The sequence below is a fragment of the Arvicanthis niloticus genome, chromosome 21 (genome assembly GCF_011762505.2).
Source record: "Arvicanthis niloticus isolate mArvNil1 chromosome 21, mArvNil1.pat.X, whole genome shotgun sequence".
NCBI lineage: Eukaryota > Metazoa > Chordata > Mammalia > Rodentia > Muridae > Arvicanthis > Arvicanthis niloticus.
The window spans coordinates 50,436,183-50,456,323 of record NC_047678.1 but is presented as its reverse complement, the minus strand read 5'-3'; the positions used below and the strand labels follow the sequence as shown (position 1 = coordinate 50,456,323).

Here is a 20,141-nt window from a genome sequence, read left to right as displayed (position 1 = left end):
GCAGATAAACTGTCTCGGGAAGTACTGGACTGTACAACAGATCCTCAAAGTGGGTCTAGTGCAGTACACTGTCTGAGGATAAGCTCTCGCTACCATGTGGAGGTCACTGGTGACTTTGTGACTATGTGGTTGCTGAACTTTGGATGGCCTGGCCTTTCAGAGGAAAGCCAGCACTGTGGGACATATATGGAAATTAGGTCATAACTCTTTCTTTCCAAAGGGCTGAGCCTGAAAAAAGAGAAAGAGGCGACCCTAAGTATCTATGTGTTTTGTTCTGGTATTTATGTCTGGTATTGGTTTTCTTCTCAGCCAAGAACTGCACACAGCCTTCTGCATTATGAATGATATTCCACACAGTTGGCAGTGACTTCTGCATACAAGACTCAGGTCCACGTGTAGAGACACAGGTCACTTAGATGCAATTCTTTCTCAAGTTTCAACTTTTTTTTCTACTAAAAATCCCTAAAAATCAACGAGGATAGACTGGGAGACTAAATTTTTTTTTTTTTTTTTTACAACTCTACAGCTTTGTACTTTCTGTCTTTTTAACTTTAAATGAGTTATGTACCTAAATTCCTCTTAAACATTTAAGAAGTCTTTGCAGTGATAGTTTCAGATTCAGTGTGTAAGAGATATCATGTCATGTTTTCTCTTTATATCTAGCTGGCTTGATACATTATATAAACATGTACATATCATATTTTAAGTAAATATGTATGTATTGCATTTATATCATATATCATTATAAATAAATATATAGATATATTTTAGAACATCCATCCATTCATCGATAGACACACTGACGCCATATCTTGGCTATTATGAGTAGAGAACAAGGGTTGTATGTTCCAATTAGTTATAGAATAAGTTCAATGTTCTTCCCACATAAGAATAATAAACATCTGAAATGATGGACAGGCTAATTACCCTGGTATGATTACTCTACGGTAAATATGTAGATTGAAACACTATATTCCATAAACATATCAAAATAAACTGAAAGTAAAATTAAAAATTAAAACCAAATAAAGAGCATGTAGGCATGATTATTACCTATCTTTATGTTATTCTGTATGGATTAAGCTCTATTATTTAAGGGCACACTTCTGCTCTGTAAGCACATAAGTGGCTGGGACCTCATCCCTCTGTTTAAGGCTTTCTGTTTTAGTCTGCATGTGTCCTTGAAGGTTCTCAGTACAGGTTTATTAGGAATACAGGCCTGAGAGATGCCAATGAATCAGATCATTGGTCAATTAGGCCAATGACTTTGGACAGAAAGTTGGGTCATTAATTTTCTGGATTGTCACCAAGACTGTTCATTCTAAGAAAGCCATGAGCAAGTGCCTCAGGCAGTGCTTCCACGAGTGTGGCTGGAACCCCTAGCCTGGTGATTTCTGTTTGTGCAAAAATCACACAAAATTTTATTTCTTAAAGCCTCGTCCTTGTTAATGTTGAAAGCTGAAGAGTGTTCCATTTCACTAGGGAATGTTAAAACAAGTCTCAAGTAGCACATAACGAATGGACCCACAACCAGATCTGCAACTGGCTGATTGTGCACAAGCCATGTGGCCAGGAAAAACAAGAGAAAGGGCAACAGAGAAGTGAGAGGTGAGAACGAGGGTTGCTGGGACTGGGGCATGCTGTGGCCAGAGCCAGGGTTTACTAGGGTTGGGGTATGCTGGGGCTGGTGCTTGCTGGGGTCAGGGCTCACTGGGGCCAGAGCCAGGGTTCTCTGGGGCTGGGACTGAGAAACAAAATGTGTGTGCTGAGGGCGAGGTTTTGATGAAATAAACAGTCCTTTCAGTTCCACTGGGAAACAGTTTCAAAAAATCATCTCCATTTGAAGGCCAGGATGTGGGAACTAATGTTTCTTTAGAGTATGTGGAATGGGTGCTAGAGCCCTGACAATTCTACATCTCAAGAACGGCTGCCGCAGAGAGTGACGCTCCTTACAGCTTAATGTTGGCTACTTCTGAGGCCTGGGCTGGATTCAAGGCTGGGAATCTATCAGCCAATTCATCTTTCTGGAATACAGAAAGCATGTGAAAGGAACACACGAGAAAGCTAGATTGCTACCCCGGACATCACTAGAGCCGTTTCCTATGCTGCCGAGTGGTGGAGGCTCTGTAACGTTTGACCCCTCAGAAACCTTTGCTCTAATTTCTGTCATGTTCACAGTGAAGTTTGTCCCCTGATGCAAATCTCTGAAGCCAAAAATTTCCAGGTTTCTCCTTTCTGAATTACGGCCAGAGGACGACAACCAAAACTAATTCAACAGGACACACTGTGGGGAGGGGATGGGGCTGCATGTACAGACAGGTACAGTACTGAAGTCAAATTAGTTTCACAAGATAGACAGTTTCTAAAGACATATCTAAAGAAATGTGTTCTCTGAACACATGAATACACTAACAAACGAGTAGGAGCTGGGCAGCCTTTTCCTGAAGAAAGAGACAAACACATGACTGGAGATAAGACAGTTATGTGTTCCCCAGGCAGGGGCCCCGTGGGACCAGCATGACTTCTTTCCACCTGGCTGAATATTCACCACACGGTCGAGTATGGCTCTGGCTCATTCCTCTGTGTGCTTGTGCTTCTTGTGTGTCTATTAAGCACCTGCATGGCATGGGGCGCTGACCACGTGGTTAGTACGTGGTTAGTACTATCTACTGAATCAGTTAATAAGCCCTGTTGCTCCTTCTGATGTCCTGGTTCTGAAACAACCTTCTGTGAAGGCTTCATTTTGACTCTTCCTGATAGGCTGTTCCCAGTATGGCCTGACATTTTCTACTTCATCTTACTTTTCTAGGTCCACGTGTGTGCTCTCTGTGGGCAGGGCTCAACATCCTCCAACATAAGGGCCAGCACCACATGTTCTGGGACAAGGCAGATTGGGAGAAGGTCAAGGGGATGAGTCACACACTGTCTGTCTCGATGCTGTGTATCGCAAATCTCTAAGAACTGTGCCAAGGCTTCTTAAAAATGTCCAATTCAGGTTTTTCCACACGGGACAAAGTGAAGTTTAGGCCTCTAGCTTTTACTAAAGAGCTTACATTTTTATTGTCTGACTAGTGAGGCAAACTCCCAGTGGGTTCAGCACATTGTCAAGGCTAGGGAAGGGGGAGGTAATTTTATGTTTATATGACATCTGTTAGTCTCTAGGTGCCATGACACCCACCTTCCTAACCATGAAGCTGTGCACTGTCTTAAGGGTAATCGATAGCTCACAGGTAGGTGCCATTCACATGGGTGAATTTGACCCTCACCATGTAAGGTGCTGGAGTTCAGGGCCTGTTCTTCTGTTTCCTAGCTTGGCTTCCTCATCTACAATCTGTGGATACTTTTGGCACCCTACCTCCTTGCTCATGGCGACAGACTGATGTGCTCTGAACAGGAATGGAGAACTGGGCTGCATAGAGAACCACTCTGCTGATAGCTAGTTACTGAACATTTTTTTCAACTGGATAAATTCAGGAGGCTCTGATAAAGTCTGTGATGGCACAAGATTTGAACCTAGACCTTGTGACTATAGTATGTGTCTCCAAAGCAGTGTATTTTAAGGAAATAAACAGCAGTCTTGGGACCTCTTCATCTACATTCTTATTGTTGAGTCTTTTGTAATATAAATACTTAAATTGTGGGAAGATCAGCAGACATAAACTGTGGGGAATAAGTGTAACACACTAGCAAGAAACTCCCAGAAGAAACCAACAAGAGCTCAGACCCCAGCTGACCATGGCCCACAGTATGAAGGATTAGATCTCTAATGCCTTTCAGCTTGAAATTAATTTGACTTCATTTTAATAATAGTTTCTTAAACTGACAATGGTAAAAATGTTGGTGCCTAAGGGAATTTTAATTAAGAGACGTTAATTAAGAGATTATATCATAGAAAACTTGCTTTCGATCTTGTGTAGTAGTGAGAAGCCTTATTAGCTAGAAGAAAGGTACTGGATCCTGCATTTACTTATTAATTACGTGGATTCAGAGGAGGAGCAGGTAGCACAGGCCTGAGAAGGTCAAGCTCCCTTTTGGAAAGGGAGGCCCTGAGTGCACTCTGGAAACGGCCTGTTCTGAGTGAGGAGGCACAGCTGCACAGGAGGGGTGGCTTCTGGAATACAGATGACACTCAGGCTCCCACACATCGAGGCAAGCACCCCGCCACTGAGCTACAATGTCAACTCTGGCAGAATAGCTTCCATGTGCTAAAATGACACTATGATGCCAATTAACAACTGCTGACCGGCTAATAAGGCTTCAAAATGCTCCCAACACAAATGGAAAATGTCTAAGATGTACCAATCATCTTGACCTGCTCATCACATATTGCAAATACATACTGAGGTGTCCTGCTGCACCTGTAGTAAGTGGACACAATTATATGTCAGTTACAAACAGAACTACATAAAAAGAGAATGAGAAACCGAGAGAGAGAGAGAGAGAGAGAGAGAGAGAGAGAGAGAGAGAGAGAGAGAGAGAGAGGGAAAGAGCGAGGGGGAGAGAGAGAGAGTGAAAGGAGAGAGAGCGCATCTCAAGGTAAGAAGGCTGGCAGGACAGTGCTCGCAAACCACAGAAATCCACTTGTAGACTTTGAAGCTTCCTTGCATGTCTTTCCCTAAAAGCTAAAGCAGAATTCTCCTAAGGCCCATTTTAAAAAGGCAGCTAAACAATAAAGCTGTTTTGTGGAAATGCCCTTGGCTATCCATCAGGAAGCCAGTAGGAGCTCCCCCAAGCGCAGTGAAGGAGTGGTTGGTCCTTGATGGCCCCATCCCACCTACTGCCCACTTCATGGGTCACACTGTGATTGTAAAATATGATCAGATCTCGGCTACCCCTTGCTGTGAGCTACCCCTTACTGTGAGCCTGGAGGTTGAAATCCCTTCTGTTCTCACTCTAAGTGGGCAGCCACAGAGACTACTTTCCATCTATGGTCCTCCAACTTGCTGAGTCATGAGCCTGGCATGTTACCACTGTGTGACTGTATCACTTAGGTGCAGATAATGTCCATACTGGACCATCAATCAATTGCCTTTTGGACAGAGAAGATTTAGTAGGGTGGACAGGAGTAACATACTGAAAACCAACAGATCTGGTTTAAATTAGATCCTTTCAGTCTTCAGAAATCCTTCCACTATCATTAAAGCCATAGTCTGATATTGGTGGGAAAAATCGGTACTGATGGGTCTGGGCAAGCGTGAGGGGAGAGATGACTCAGTGTGTGCATTTGTGATATGTCCTGTGTGTTAAAGAGACTTGGTGAAAATCCATATTATCATCTCTTGGGAATAAAATTGGTTGAAAGAGCATGAGCTTAGGTGTGAGGTTTCATGGCTTTGAGTAAATCCCCCTCCCCGAATTAATTATGCCAGTGCCAACCACTGGGGGGTGGCACAGAGTAAGGAGGGATTTAAGTCTTGCATCAGTGTCAAACACTGAGGGACACATCCTTGCCATCCCTGAATCACGATCATTTATCGTTTGCATGTCTTCCTGTTGATCTGGCACCACCTCACTAGAACAGCCTCTACCTGCTCCCAGTTTGGCTAACACTTCACCCGTGCCTCTTGACACATTGCACCAACTCAGATACACATGGGCCACTGCACAGCTGCCCCCTAAAGTCAACCACTGGATAGACAGTTGTCAGTAGCTACTTATTAAAGGGCATTCTCCTCTCCCATCTCTCTCCATATACTCATGGGAAATATAGACTATACTCTTGCAAATGTTAGACTAATTCCAAAACCATTTGGATTGAACTCAATAATGAATCAGTGAGCACATACTTTTCTTTATGGTTTCAATATGTAGTTCTGAATAAGTGACTGCGACACCAAGCTTCTGCTGGGAAAACAAGGGTACATGTGCCAATGGCTAAGGACACAACACATTGCACATAAAATAGTTTTATGAGGGCATGGGTGATAGGTTTGAAGTGACTGAGACTGGTGAGCAACAAAACACAGGTAAGAGAGATGAAAAGAACTTACCTTGGGTTGCAATATAATGATTGGGTCGATGATAGCCCTAAGGATAAGTGAAAAAAATATTAGATAAGTTCAAAGTCAGTGGGTGGCACAGAAGTCACATGCTGGGTCTGTAGAGATGACTATGTGTCCAAATGCCAAGAACACTGACTTACTTATTCTGTGTGTCTAATACTTTATAAGGTATCCAGGAGACAGGAAGGATATGTTTTATGAGCTGAGCTAAGCTTATGCAATCCTGGGATGGCCCCTGTTACCCTGTTACTAAGTACCTTAGTTACTAGTCATTTGATAGCTCAGTTTTTGGATTCAGGAGCTTTGAGTTTGTCTTCCTAAGTGATGGTTCATCGAGTACAACCTTCTGGATGGTATGCAGCAAGTGAAAGCGATGTCATTCTACCCTGGCCATGAGATGATGGATGAGCAGCAGATGCTATCAATTTATGGATTCTCTGAACTGAAACGACCAAGCCTCTTATTAAGGTGCGGATGGCTGGGAATGTGCAATAGAATCTTGTTTTCGTTTGAGATGTTACTGGTGATGTGCCAAGGACTTAACTCATGTTCTGTTCCATCAATATAGACAGTTTCATCAATAGCAACACCCAGAACCATTCACAAACACTGCTCATGAGAGATTATGTAAGACCTGTTCCTTTAATCACGATCCTGTAGGAAGCAGGAAAGATTAAACTGGGGCCAAAGAGGCAAAGGCATCTTTGGAGAACTATCTGGGAAAGATAAAAGTCAGTTCAGAAAAAACTACACCCAGTAGCAGAGTACAGCATAGTAGACCTTAATACATTTCTTTCGCCAGAGATTATCCTAAATACTGTTCAACAAAGATAACTGGAAAACAGAAAAAAAAATTGGAGGAAAACCCCACAGATTTCTCAGATACTTTAAATATCTGTTAAATTATTTTTGCTCTTCAGTCAACAACAATGAAAGACAGTGATTCTCTTACATAACTGATTTGGCTCACATCTCAAAAGACAGAACTGTGACCACTACTCCATAGAACTCTTTAGAGAGTTACTTGTTTGTTAGTGGTGAATTCCACAAGGGAGAGAACTTTAACTTGCTTGTTTTGCAAGTCTAACACCTTAGAAGGTGTCCAGGAGACAACAGCTGAGCCAGCCCATGCTGTCCCTGGATGGCCCACGTTACTAAGCACCTTAGTCATTTTTCAGTCCTCATCTGAGTCACGTGTCGGCTGAACATCCCCTTAAAATTATGTGCTGGCTGGTTTGCCAACTTGATACGAAGCTAGATGTAGCTGAGAAGTAGAACCTCACTTGAAAAAAATGCCTCTAAAAGATCATCCTTGTTTGCAGGTCTAAGGGGGCGTTTTCTTGATGGATATGTGAAGGAATCTAATGAGACACTCTGGAAATGGGGTCCAAAACACAAAAGCCATTTGTGTTTCATGTATAGCTTATGCACACGGCCTAAAGGCAATCTGTATAGCCATTTGACTCTGCGTGAGACAATGTCAGCATGTTACGGCCGAAGGTGCAGGCAGAGCCCTTCTCACTGGTGACATTAAGTTGTGTATTGAGCTTTGACTGCAGCATGTCACGAGATTGTTGTGGAGTTTCTAGATTTGGGATTGGAGATCAGAAATGCCTAACATGAACATAGGTAAGATGGATGCCTGGCAGTGCTAATGGGCTGAAAACCAGGCCCAGCATGTAACATGCCTGGGAAGGACATGGAAGCTGGATCTGTTCAAGCAGGCTTGAGCCTGCACAGTACCCTGAGTTTCTGCTTCTGATTTCATTCATCCTTTCAGCTGAAAACATGCTGTCTCTTAAAGAATTTATCCTAATGTAAGACATTAAGTTAACATGACGCAGGATGAACAAGGCAGCCATCTTCAATAATTAAACAGCTTGCATTTTTAATGACACGCCTCGCTTGCCTTGGAAGTCCTGGCGCACAGCTGCAAATGACTTTGAAGGCAACTTAAAAGCATGGCGGTGACGGCAGCCTGCAAATCACTGCATTAGCAATTAGAGGGTTTTGTCCCATTAATATGCAAACATTTTTTAGTTGTTGACAAAAACATAAAAACATTTTCTTAGTCCACATAGTGTGGGTAGGCAAAGGGGGTGTAGGGAGGAAATGAGATGTTTATCCCCAAATGGATCAACTTGAGACTACAGTGACCACGTTCTGTGGAGTGTGGGGAGTAGCGACACAGTAGGTGGAGACCTACTGTGGATGGTCACTGACACACATCTACCAGCTCCACAGTAGGTCTTGTGTGTGGTATGTGTCAAAATGTCTGGTGTGTTGAGGGTTTACCATACGTACATCGATGTAGTTGCCATTGATATAGTCCGAACTGGTGTCCCCTTCCAACACCTGCAGCCGTACCCGAGAGTGGTCATCTGAGAGAGAGAGAGAGAGAGAGAGAGAGAGAGAGAGAGAGAGAGAGAGAGAGAAACAGCCATTAATAAAGGCAACCCCTGAGGCTGCCCCCAGCTTCAGAACTTCTGTGCAGCACACAGGGACCCTCCCCATAGACGAATCTGCTTTAGAAATTGCTGCAGTTTGGAATTTGAAATCCTTTGAAAACCTACAATGTGACTGTGAATTACTGGCTCCAAGTGGGAGTTTGAGAATGTTCCCCTATGTGCTTCACGCATGGTCAAGGCAATAAAGCGTATTTATAATGACACTCTATGAACTTTCAGATGCTGATGCTGAATATAAACATGATTGCAAACACCTAGAAAAAAAATTAGCTATTATGTAGTAAAGAGGAAGACATCCATCCAGCAAGAAGCAGCAAGAAGTTGATACTATGTACACCCTGGTGGCTAAACAAGATTGTACCTAGCAATACTGTTTACGATTAACCAAAATGTTTATACTAATTTATAAAGTGGAATGCTATTTAGTAATGACAATGAATGGATACAGTTACATACAACAAAATGGACTATGTAAACACAAGCCACGCCAAAAGAAAGCTACACACAGAGGAATAATAGCAACTCTCTCTGCCGACCTTTCTGCATAGATGGAAATTTCTGCAGCGTTGTTGTTCAGTAAAGCAGTCACTACTCATGCACAGTGACTAAGCAATGGGCTGTGGTTACAGAGAGGAGCTGATGTTCTTCAATTAAAACATTTATGTGTATGGGTATTTTACCTGCATGTATGGCTGTGTACCACATGTGTGCCTATGGAGGCCAGAAGAGGGCATTGGATCCCTGGAACTTAAGTTATGATCTGCTTTGTGGCTGCTGGGATTGAACCCAGGTCCTCTGGAAGAACAACTAGTGCTCTTAACTGCTGAGCTACTTCTACAACCCCTGACTTTTTAATTATATTTAATTTCAATGATTTTAAATTTAAATAACCATATTAGCTAAATATTTATACTATATTGGGGACTTGGTATGACTGTAAAACACCCAACTTACAATTTCATATTGATTAGATGTTAAAATGATAATATTTGTGCTACACTAACTTAAAGGGTTATTCTACACTCACATTTTGTTTGTTTCTATTTAGTATGCCGACTAACAATGTTATGAGATATTTTATATGTGGCTCATATTATACTACATACTCCATTTTTTTTCTGGGATGATTTTGCTAAGAGGTATTCAAAGTATGAGAAAAAAGAAAAAATTATTACTACTAGATTCTCTTTCTCATATATGTATTTGTGTGTGTATATGTATGTTTGTATGCATGTATGTATATGTATATAAATTACGTATCTAACTCAGAAGTCATAAACATGTATTCTAGGGAAATCACAGACCACATCCCCAGTCCAACAGTCTCTATTTTAGTGGATGAAGCAGTAAGCTGTGATCAGAACAAGGGTGCTAGCTACTGTCCAGGTCTAGAATTGATTGGTGGTTTCATGAACCTCTGCTTTTCAACAGTATGCTAAAGCGTCTACCTTGAGGATACTAGGCTATGTGAAATGCATAGTGTACAGTGGGATAAAAGGGCAACCACCGTGGGACTCTGGCCACAAAGTTCAATGCCAGGAAACTACAGAAGGAAATAGAATGGTCATATTTGGGGCTGGGCTGAGTGAGGAAGGAGAGCTTTTTAGAAAGTTTATGCGGTGGTTCACGTTTTCGAGATGAAGAGAATGCTGGAGACAGATGGTGGTGATGGCTGTTCAGCTGTGTGAGAAGGCTGAACAGCCATCACTACTACACTGTGTGTAGTCCATACAACTCAGAAAATGTGAGTGCACTTAGTCCACTTTCCTCCAGCTCTACTCTAACCCTGACCTTCATGGAAATATCTCCTTCAAGGATGGCAAGGACACGCACGAACTTTCAGCCCTTGAGTCCTTTGCTGGAAAGATCTCCCTGACATGGCTCACTCCCTTTCACTGGTGGGGTACTGGCAGTAGTATCAAGGACTCAAGTTTGGTGATGGAGAAGTCACACATTATTGATGTCCATTTGCTAGACACATGGAAGAATTAGAAAGAGGTTGTGACATATTCTTTTAGTGTTAAACAAGAGTTAACATCAAGAACTAAATCTTGATACAATTTAGTTCCAGGAAGATACAATTGTTCCTTGGTATATGTTGAAGATGTGTTTCAGAACACCATAAATGCTCAAATCTATGGATACTTATATTTTTTCTATAAAATGTGTATATTTTGCATGTAACCTATACAAACTCACCTGAATACTTTAAATTATCTCTATGGGGTCCAATGGGATCATGAGGTAAATGATTGTTCTCCTTATTGTTTAGGGAATAATGACAGGAAATCCACACTGATTCAGTACAAGGACAAGTTTTCTCCCAAAATTTTCAATCTGGGATTAGTTGACTCCTCGGATGTGGTACTTAGCAATATGGTGAGCTAAAGGTGCAAACGGGCTAGCCTCCAGGAGGAGCCAGCCTACAGAAATCACACGGAGGTCCTTTACCCATGGAAAGCAAGGTGGTCATTGTAAGCTGACGTTTCTCCGTTATTGTGGGCATGCTGGTTAGTTCCAGTCATCAGCCTGGCATAAATTAGAGTCACCTGGAAAAGGGCCTCAGAGTGACTGTCAGGATTAGGCTGGCCTGTGAGCATGGGATGATGTTAATGGATTTGGGAAGACCCAGCTTAGAGTGGGTGTCACGAATCTGTGGACTGGGGTCTCCGACTCTGTGACATAGGAGAAGACAATCTGGAGTATGATTAGGCATGCATGTGCTCGATGTTTCTCTGCCCTTGACTGTAGGCATGGCCAGCTGTTTCATTTCTCCCTGCCTTGGTTTCCCCACAAAGATGTCCTGTAATCCAGAACTGTAGGCTAAAACAAACCTCTTTTGCCACCAACTTGCTTTTCTTGTGGTATTTTATTACAACAACAGAAACAGAAGTAAGCTAATCCCTCATCCTTCTGTAGGTTTGTGTGAAAAGCATCCTTCTTAAATAGCAATGTAACAAATAGGAGGGTATATACCACCTGCACTGAGCTGCCTTGGAAAGAGGCACTGTGGTTGACTCTTTTAGGTTCAAAACCTCTGCTCACTGCTGCTTGAGTTGTTAAGAACGACTCAGTACACAGCCGGGGGCTTCCGGCATCTAACTTGAAGTGAACCACAAAATCCACATTGACTGTTGGGAACAAATAAATATTTTGCCTCACCAGACTTTTGTCTTTGTTTTTGAGATTCTACCTACTCTGAGTCAGAAACATACTGAGATGAATACACCATAACTAGTCTTTTAGAGAAACTAAGGTATTCTCTGAGGTAATTGTGAAGCTGAGTCATATCAAATGTTTATAAGGAAATGCCTATCAGACATTTCTAGCATGTAACAAATGCCAGAGTCATCCAGAATGAAGAACCAATTACATGCCAAGCCCTCATGGACAGTCCCTGTTCTGAAGGCCACCAGGTTAGCCTCTCTAGGCCAAGGATTTGGGTATTATTGTTGAATGGAGAATGAGATTCAGAGAACTCCACTGGCCATGTATAAAATTTGGGTAGCCCAATGGGTTCTATGGCTACCAGTTATTAAATGCTATGGCCAACACTTCAAGGAGTAAGTATTTGTGGAGGTCCCAGCCAGGTAAGCTTGAGATGACTCAAACATTGGCATTATTAATGCCCATCTAAGTGTCTATCCTAGCATGAGGCTTTCCTTCTGGTTATTTCAAAGCTCTCCCATGGTCTTATTTTATGTTGAATGAAAATATCACAATCTCCACAATCCCAGATACCCTCATTTGAAAGTCCTCAGTGGGGGACTCAGACATATTTGACTCTGTTGAGCTTGAGTAATGAGGAGGCAGCATATCTCCTCTCACAGGACTGACTGTTGGCAAGATCAAGTACAACCATACATGTCAGTCCTTGGAGCATGGTCCTGTTCATTCCTTCATTAGTCAGATTTTCCTTGTTGAGATCAGACACCAGAGAGAAAAACTCAAAGGAGCACATTCCAAAGCTTCTGATGCCTTGGTCCATATCTGGGTATGTCAGAAAAGAGTGGACAAAGGAATACAGGAAAATCCCAGGGCAAGCAATAATGCTGAAGGCAACCTCTCAAGTGACCCACTACTCCAGACTTTCACCAGTTCCCAATAAGACCATGTTAATGGGTCCCATCAAGGGGTCTATCCACTGATAATGTTAGAGTCTTCAGGATCTGATCACTCCCCCAGGCCCATCAGCTAAGAACCATGTTACTTCCTATAACAGTCCCTACTAGAAAGAACCACCTCTTTTATGTGAATAAAAGCAACATTCTAGTAGAAGTTACATAATAGAACTCAGATCCCTGAGAGCATGTGGTGTGCTCCGAGACAGTCAAGCTTGGACGCTGATGACTCCAAGCAGCCGCTCTCTGGAGGGACGGGAAGAGGGCCTAATTTTAAAGGGAAACAGGAAAAAGGTCTGAGTCACTCTCATCAACTCCCACACCTGGATCCCCAGGCAGCTATTTAGTGACTTTTCTATCCTTATTCTGTGTCATGTACCAAAGAGCTTAAGATCCCAGGCCCCGGAGTCAGAATCCTGGTATGAACCCTAGGCCTGTCACTTTCTGGTTGTGAGACCTTGAACAAATTAATTAGTGCCTTGATTTTCCCTACTGTAAATGGGAGTAATACTACTGCTGACATTTCATAGCATGAGGATTCAGTGAGTTAGTATGTTCACAGTCGTCAGCTACATGCAAGTGAGTGAATGCTAGCCATCAGTTTTAGCGCCTAAGACCAGATCACTTTTCACTCAGACTATTGTGTCTGCCTTCAGATCTATACTGACAGCAGCTCTCCCCACATTCACTCCCTTAGTCATTTAGTGACACCAGCAGTGGCCTGATGGTGGTGATAGAAACACAGGCCTGTTAATACAGTCATGAAAAGGGATTGCTCTGGCTTCAGTTTGTTTACTTAAAAAGATTATTGTGGCAGAGTGAAGAAGAACAGGTCGCAGTCAGCATATCCAGTGCATGTGTGCACAGTGTATATCCAATGAATGTGTGCACAGTGTATATCCAATGAATGTATACACAGTGTATATCCAAAGCATGTGTGCATAGTTTGCCCTCCTCATCTGCCCCCTTCACAGGCACAGATGTGGCCTAATTGAAAATATTAGAAAAATGTGCTTGTGTTGAATCAGTACAGGTTTCTTTTCCTATGATCATTCACTGAACAATACAGTGAAATGTCCCTTCATCCAGAACATATACTGTGTTAACATGTGACAAGAAGACTAGGGATTATTTAAGATGCTGTTAGTAGGTGTCCCTAGTTTATGTGCCCTGCTCTGTGTAAGGGCCTGTGCATTTCCTGGCTATACCATGTGGAGGCTGAGTGAGCAACTGGCAGGAGGTGGTTTATCTGAGGCTGAGATTGGATGGGATTGTTACATACTACAGCTGTCTGCATGTTCTATATTGTCTTCATAATCAGAAAAATTCTGACTCTATTTTTATTAGAAAACAAAAGCAACAGAAATGAAAAAATTAAAAACACAAAGCCAATAACTTCACATCTTGGAAAAGAAAAGCCTTGGGTAAACTTAAACAAATGTTAGCAGGATTTCAATTAGGGAAACAATGCTCTGGGCCAGTTCTCCAACTCTACTGTACACATTTTTCTCAGATGTATATGTATTGTTTTTATAATTAGAGAAAAAGAAGTTATTTTCCACACATGCCTGGAAATTAAACAATATATACAGTATTATTGTATTATAACAATAAAAGTATATAATATAAATATATAATGAACATTTATTAATATAAAAGTAAAGATAAAAGTACATAATATAAACAAGTAATATTTATATTATAACCACAGGTCAGAGTTGGCTGTCACAAAATTAACACACTCGGCTACTTTGTCAAATTCAAAGTACATAAAGACTAATTATTCCTTTAATTAGAGAAAATGTGACAAATGCTTCAAAATGTTCCCAAACTGCACTCACTAGCTTCTCATATAATAGCCAACCTCCAGACCATTCCTGATCTCTTCTTCAAATTGTTCCCATATGAACAAATAGCCCATCCACCCACCAGCCACCTGTCCATCTGTATGTCTATATCTGTCCTTTATCTGTCAGACCCCTCATTCTATCCAGACTTTGGGTTGCTCAGTTTCTTTCCTTGAATGTACCTTTTATCACTTGGGCTATTGATATTTTTGGGATAAGAAACTGGCACATAAAGTTCTGGTTATAAAAACTACCACTTACTGCTGAATAATTACCACTGGCCTGTGCTTTCCATGTGTTTGTATGCCTGTGTGTGTTGAAGTTGAGCAGTGTGGTGTTGAAGCAGGCCTATGAGTGTATCTAGGAAGGGGGAGGGGAAGAAAAGATGCTGAACAGAGGTGCCCAGTTATAGTTGATGGGGGGGGAGGGGTCTGTATTCATATTCTATAGCATCATGGTAGTGACTATCATTCACAACAATTATTATATACTTTGTCAAGAACTGGAAGAGATGGATTCAGAGTTCCATGGTTAACACTTAAAGACAGAGAAAGGCTAATTACTCATATGATGTGTATATGTACTGGATAGCCATACTGTACTGTCATCAATATATAAAATTATTATGTATCAATGAAAAGAAAAAAGCCCTCAGAAAGCCATTGAGGAATTAAGAAAAAAAAAATACTAAAGAATTAAAACAGGTCCTTATGCCCTAAATCCTCTAAACATGGTATTTAAATCTTTTTGTCAAATGATGTTATTTAAAAATACCACTAAGTGGCTGCAAATGCTTTCACACTTTCCTGTTAGAGAAATATTGGTAATGACTTTACAGTTTTAACCTATGCATGATCAGGTATTCCTACGGTGGCACAAAAGGAGCCTGCAATTGACAAGCTTTCATCTCTACCCAATTCTCTCTCTCAGTTAAATATTGATGACACAGTTAAGTATTGAATTGGAATCACAGTGACCGAAGCAACATCTGGCCTCTGAGAGGTGACTCAAGAGGTGACTCAAGATTAATTTAATTCCCAAGCTACTTCTGTGAAGCATGGTGTTGTTCCTTCTGTAGTTATATTTGACCAAGGACTCTGCTGCACCTGTAGCAAGATACAGCCTGTGAAAGAGGCCTCCGAATACCTCACCATGCTGTCTGACTCCACTTGCTTCCCCCAGACACACGGGCTCTGAGGAAACCCTGGGTCTGACTTCACGGGGCTCTAGATGAAGACCCCATCTTGCTGTTGGTAGGTTGCTGTGTGGCTTTTTTTTTTTTTTTTTTTTTTTTTTTTTGTGGCTTCTCCATTTACTTCCTCAGCCAGTCTTACTCTGGTACTGATCAGAACCTTCAGGGACCCCTGACTATAGGTCTTCTGGACTTTTTGATTTTACCCCACATCTTCCAGGATGTGCTGCTTCAATCCTCGTCAACTGTCTGTCCACCTGAATGTAATGCTAAAGGATCCTGATTTCAGCTCCTTCTCACCTCTTCTCTCTCACTGCCTTGGAGAGGGTGGCAGCTGTGAATGGTCTTTACAGACCTGGTTGGAGTTGCTCAATTAGCAGAGAGAAAAGAATTTTGCTCCAACCCTGGAAAAATGACTTTTGACCTGGGACATCAAAATTGGGTTTCTGGTTAAAGCAATCTGGAGGGGAAGGTGAGGTCAAGCAACCCAAGCTCAGATACTGATGCAGGAGAAGCAGGCTTGCTCCAGCAGAGGGCAGACTCAGAAAGACCCTTTCTTCCCTTCCTAGAAGGATGTGCTTGCTGTCACTATCCATCAGCGCCAAGTCTTCACAGAACTCGGTCTCCAATCAGGACTCCAGCATCTCCCAGCTTCTGTGTTCAGCATGGCCCACTGTCACAGCCTGCTCTCCCTGGGTAGGTCCTGGGGGGTCTCCACGTGCTCCTCCACAGACTCTCACTGTGCTTCCAGTCTTCCTATCTGACCTGTCTGCCACATGACCCACTAACCCATTTCTGGTACCAGAGCCCCTTGTGACCATTCTCAGAGAAGTCCTTTTAATTGTCCACTGACAGCTCATTTGAATGCTTCAAAATGTCCCCAAATTGCTAGTAGCTTCCCACTGCCAACCTCAGGCCACTCCTGATCTCTTCTCCAGATGTGTTCTTATTTGACTACACACCCTACCTGTCCATTAAAAGACATTAAGGGACCATCCATCTGTATGTGATTCAGTTAAATCTATTGACCTATGGAGATCTGCTTATTTGGAGGTATGGGAAAGCTTCCACAATCTATCCAGAGGCTTTTTTTTTTTCCAGTCAATTACTTTCCTTGAATCTACAACATACATTTTCTCACGCGGGCTACTAAAGATCTCTTAACTGGGTGATTTTTCTGATAGGTTTTCTATTTCACAGTTTGATTTAAAAATTTCCAATGCCTGTTTGATTAACAACAAATTCCCATTTAGTAAAAGTTCCTTGCTTGCATGATAAAGAGTAAATGCCTTAGTGTGCTCTAGAAGACGGTTTGTGTCCCCCTCCATATCATTTAACCTTATCTTTTCCATTCCAAATACCTAGCCTTCCCTTAGTCCCTCAAACTCATCCCCCACCTCCCCACAACTCGGCAGTATAATAGGGTCGTTACTGATCTATCCTGTGATGTTCCATGTCACATCTTCAGAGAGGCTTCCCCCACATCTCCAAATAAGTCACTTTCCACAGTTCAAGCTTTAACTGAATCATGTACCACAGGATATGCCCTTAAAGTATCACAGGATATGCCCTTAAAGTATATCCTGCTCCTTTGGGCAATCAGATATAATCATTTAATTTCTTCCATGGCTCCCCCAATTTCTACCCTGTGATTGTTGGGTTCAAGAGGATAGAGACCCTGTCAGGTTTGTTGCCGTTGTTAGCTCAGTTTCTCATGCCTGAAATTTCCCTTCCTCCTCTCTGCTCTGGCCACACTGGCCTCCTGCCCTCATCTGGCATTCACTGCCCACAATGGATACTTCATCCTCTGCTTCAAGTTCTGGCTTGCATTGTGCCTCCCAGAAGATCCTCCTGGACCACATTCTAAAAACTGAAGCTCGAACCCCACACCATCATCCTCCTCGCTCTGTTTTCTGGTTCTAGCATCTCTCCACAGTGGCTGCTCAGTCTGCTTGGCAGCTTTACCACCATCCTCTCTAGTTCCCTGTGTGCTCTCTGACATCTACAACAGTATCCTGCTTCTAGGAAGCATTTGGTAAATGTATGTGGAAGGAGGGATTTCAGCTTGGCTCAGGACCAGGCACTCGGTGGTTAAATATGTGTGTGCTGAATAAATGGCAAGAAAGAAGAAAGAAAGAGAGAGAGAGAGAGAGAGAGAGAGAGAGAGAGAGAGAGAGAGAGAGAGAGAGAGAGAGAGAGAGAGAGACTGCCTGGGAAGTGCCTATGGAGTCTGGCTAGTTCTCTACACTATCAGTGTCCCATAATGGGGAGCAGCTGCAGAGGGGCTGCCTCGTTAGCTGGGAGATTTGGTGTTTATCTTTGCTTGGAGTTAATTATAACCGGGAATCGTTGAGAGGATTAGAGGGCCTGAATCTGTGTGTGGCGGTGGTGGTAATGGCGGACAGAATGCTAGCTTCGATTTGTAAAGGGCTGGCTCAGCAAATTTATAGTGTAAATAAAGGAAAAGTTTAACTTACTTAAGAGCAAAGCCCATAAACAGTTTTGAAGTGCCGTTAACACCATTTTATATGCAAACACTGTTGCAAAACAATGAGTGTGATCATTACAAGCTCTTTTTTATGTTCTCTGGAAAGCACCGCTGAGAATATCTGTGGTGTGCACACGGAATCCCACAATTCCTCACTCCAGGGGGAGGGGCTGTCCCCAATGCCTAAGCTCTGGGAGGCACACATCTCAGTAAGGGGAACTAGCCTTTATATAAATCTTTAGGGATGCAAAATGCCAACCACCTTCTATGCCTACTAAGGATATAAGCATTATACACACATGGACATACATGTGGCTAGATTAGATTAGATTAGAAAAGGACTCTTACTCTTTCCTCAATTTTTCAAATATTTGCACATCTTCCACAATAGGTAAGACTTATTCTCATGCATGCACGCATGTCCGCATGTACCCACACATCTACATACATGCACTGGCACACTCACGTTAATGAGGCACTTTCTAGGTGGCACTACTCAGACTACTAAAAATACTCTTTAATGGATTCACAAAAATGGCTTAGGGAACTCATTCATGGGTGCCCTCCCCAGTGACCCAGCTCTCAAATCACATGGTCTCACACAGATATGGGGAAGAGGCTGTTGTCAGGCACTTCTATTGCTTATGACAAAGGCAGTGTTTTTTCCTCATGGTTGTATGGTATTGAGATCACCCTATTTACATAGAGTACATCACTATGTACTAAGGATCAGGATGTTATAGTTAAGGAGCATTAGTAACTGGCAGGTTATTTAAGTGATCAATATCTCAGGGTATTCCAAGCCAGAACTCTGTAGAGAATTACATGGTTTATATACATGTTAGAGAGTAATTATATGATACACAGATACACAGTCATATAAAATATGCTTATATAAATAATGAGTTATGAGCAGACAAATCTAGAAAGATTTTAGAAAATGTAGCAAACTAGAAGGAAAGAAGCTATGCGGTGGGAGAAGCTGTGTAGAGAGAGAAGCTGTGAGGTGGGAGAAGCTGTGTGGAGGGAGAAACTATGCAGTGGGAGAAGCTGTGTGGTAGAAGAAGATGTACAGTGGGAGAAGTTGTGCAGTGGGAGAAGCTGTGAGGTGGGAGAAGCTGTGTGGTGGGAGAAGCTGAAGCTGCGCATTGAGAGAGGCATCTGGGTGCTGTGGAGAGACAGAAGGCAGGAGACTGGATGGTGTGGCTGGAGCAGGGAAGTTTCTGCGTGACATCATTCCTGGAAAGGCACATAAGCAAGGCAGTCCAGTGGAAATGCTGAGAGAGAACGAAGAGGAGCTAGAATTGATGGCACCCAGAAGTTAGAAAATGCAACATGCAAGGCCGCAGGCAGCCATGTCACACAGAGATGTGTGCCATAGCTCAGCCTGTGCAGAGCTGGCCACAGTGATGGTGGCCAGTAAGGGGCAGGGTGGCACTGTGTTTACCTGAGGAAATTGTCTGAAGCCCATGCTCCACAATACTGATTTGCTCAGTTTTTCATGGTTTGATTTTAAATGATGCTATGATTTTTGTAAGCTACAGAAGAATAATACAAAAGTGATGATAAAGAAAATGAACCTTCACTTGCCACAGGGAACAGTGATGTCATTGGAGCATTAGGTTCACTTCTATAACATGTAATGCTCTCAGAAAATTATGACATTAAGTAGGTTCATGACTTACTCAGGGACATTCAGCTAAAAGCACAGTCCTCTGATTCTGTCTCCTAATCCCAAGTCCTATGCTCTCCTGATCTTCCTACAGGGTATTTTCTGACCATGTGTCTTCTCCCTCTATCCTCCCCTCAGGTCCCAGCAGGGCTTCTGCAATGTAGTTCCCACCTGACAGCCTGAGCTCGAGCATTTCCTGCCTGCCTTGGCTGGTCTGGCTCTCAGACTGGAAATCCATGGTGTCAGCAAGATATAACTCTGTCTACTTCTGAGCGCATCCTCCATGACACAGGCCATATCCAGTCCTCCTACCATGTCACTCACCTTCGCCCCACTTGTATGGCTTTAAAA

The 20,141-nt window shown here is 42.5% G+C and overlaps 1 protein-coding gene across 4 annotated transcripts in view; it reads right to left on the bottom strand.

The window, feature by feature from the left end:
• The window catches only part of Ptprm (protein tyrosine phosphatase receptor type M), a 799,636-nt gene that overhangs the window by 68,458 nt on the left and 711,037 nt on the right, over nucleotides 1-20,141 (bottom strand). For all 4 annotated transcript variants that reach the window (XM_076917595.1, XM_076917597.1, XM_076917596.1 and 1 more), the window contains 2 exons: nucleotides 8,307-8,383; nucleotides 5,991-6,027 (listed from right to left, as the gene is read on the bottom strand). In XM_076917595.1, coding sequence (XP_076773710.1) covers nucleotides 5,991-6,027; nucleotides 8,307-8,383 — 114 coding nt within the window. The remainder of the gene's footprint in view (nucleotides 1-5,990; nucleotides 6,028-8,306; nucleotides 8,384-20,141) is intronic.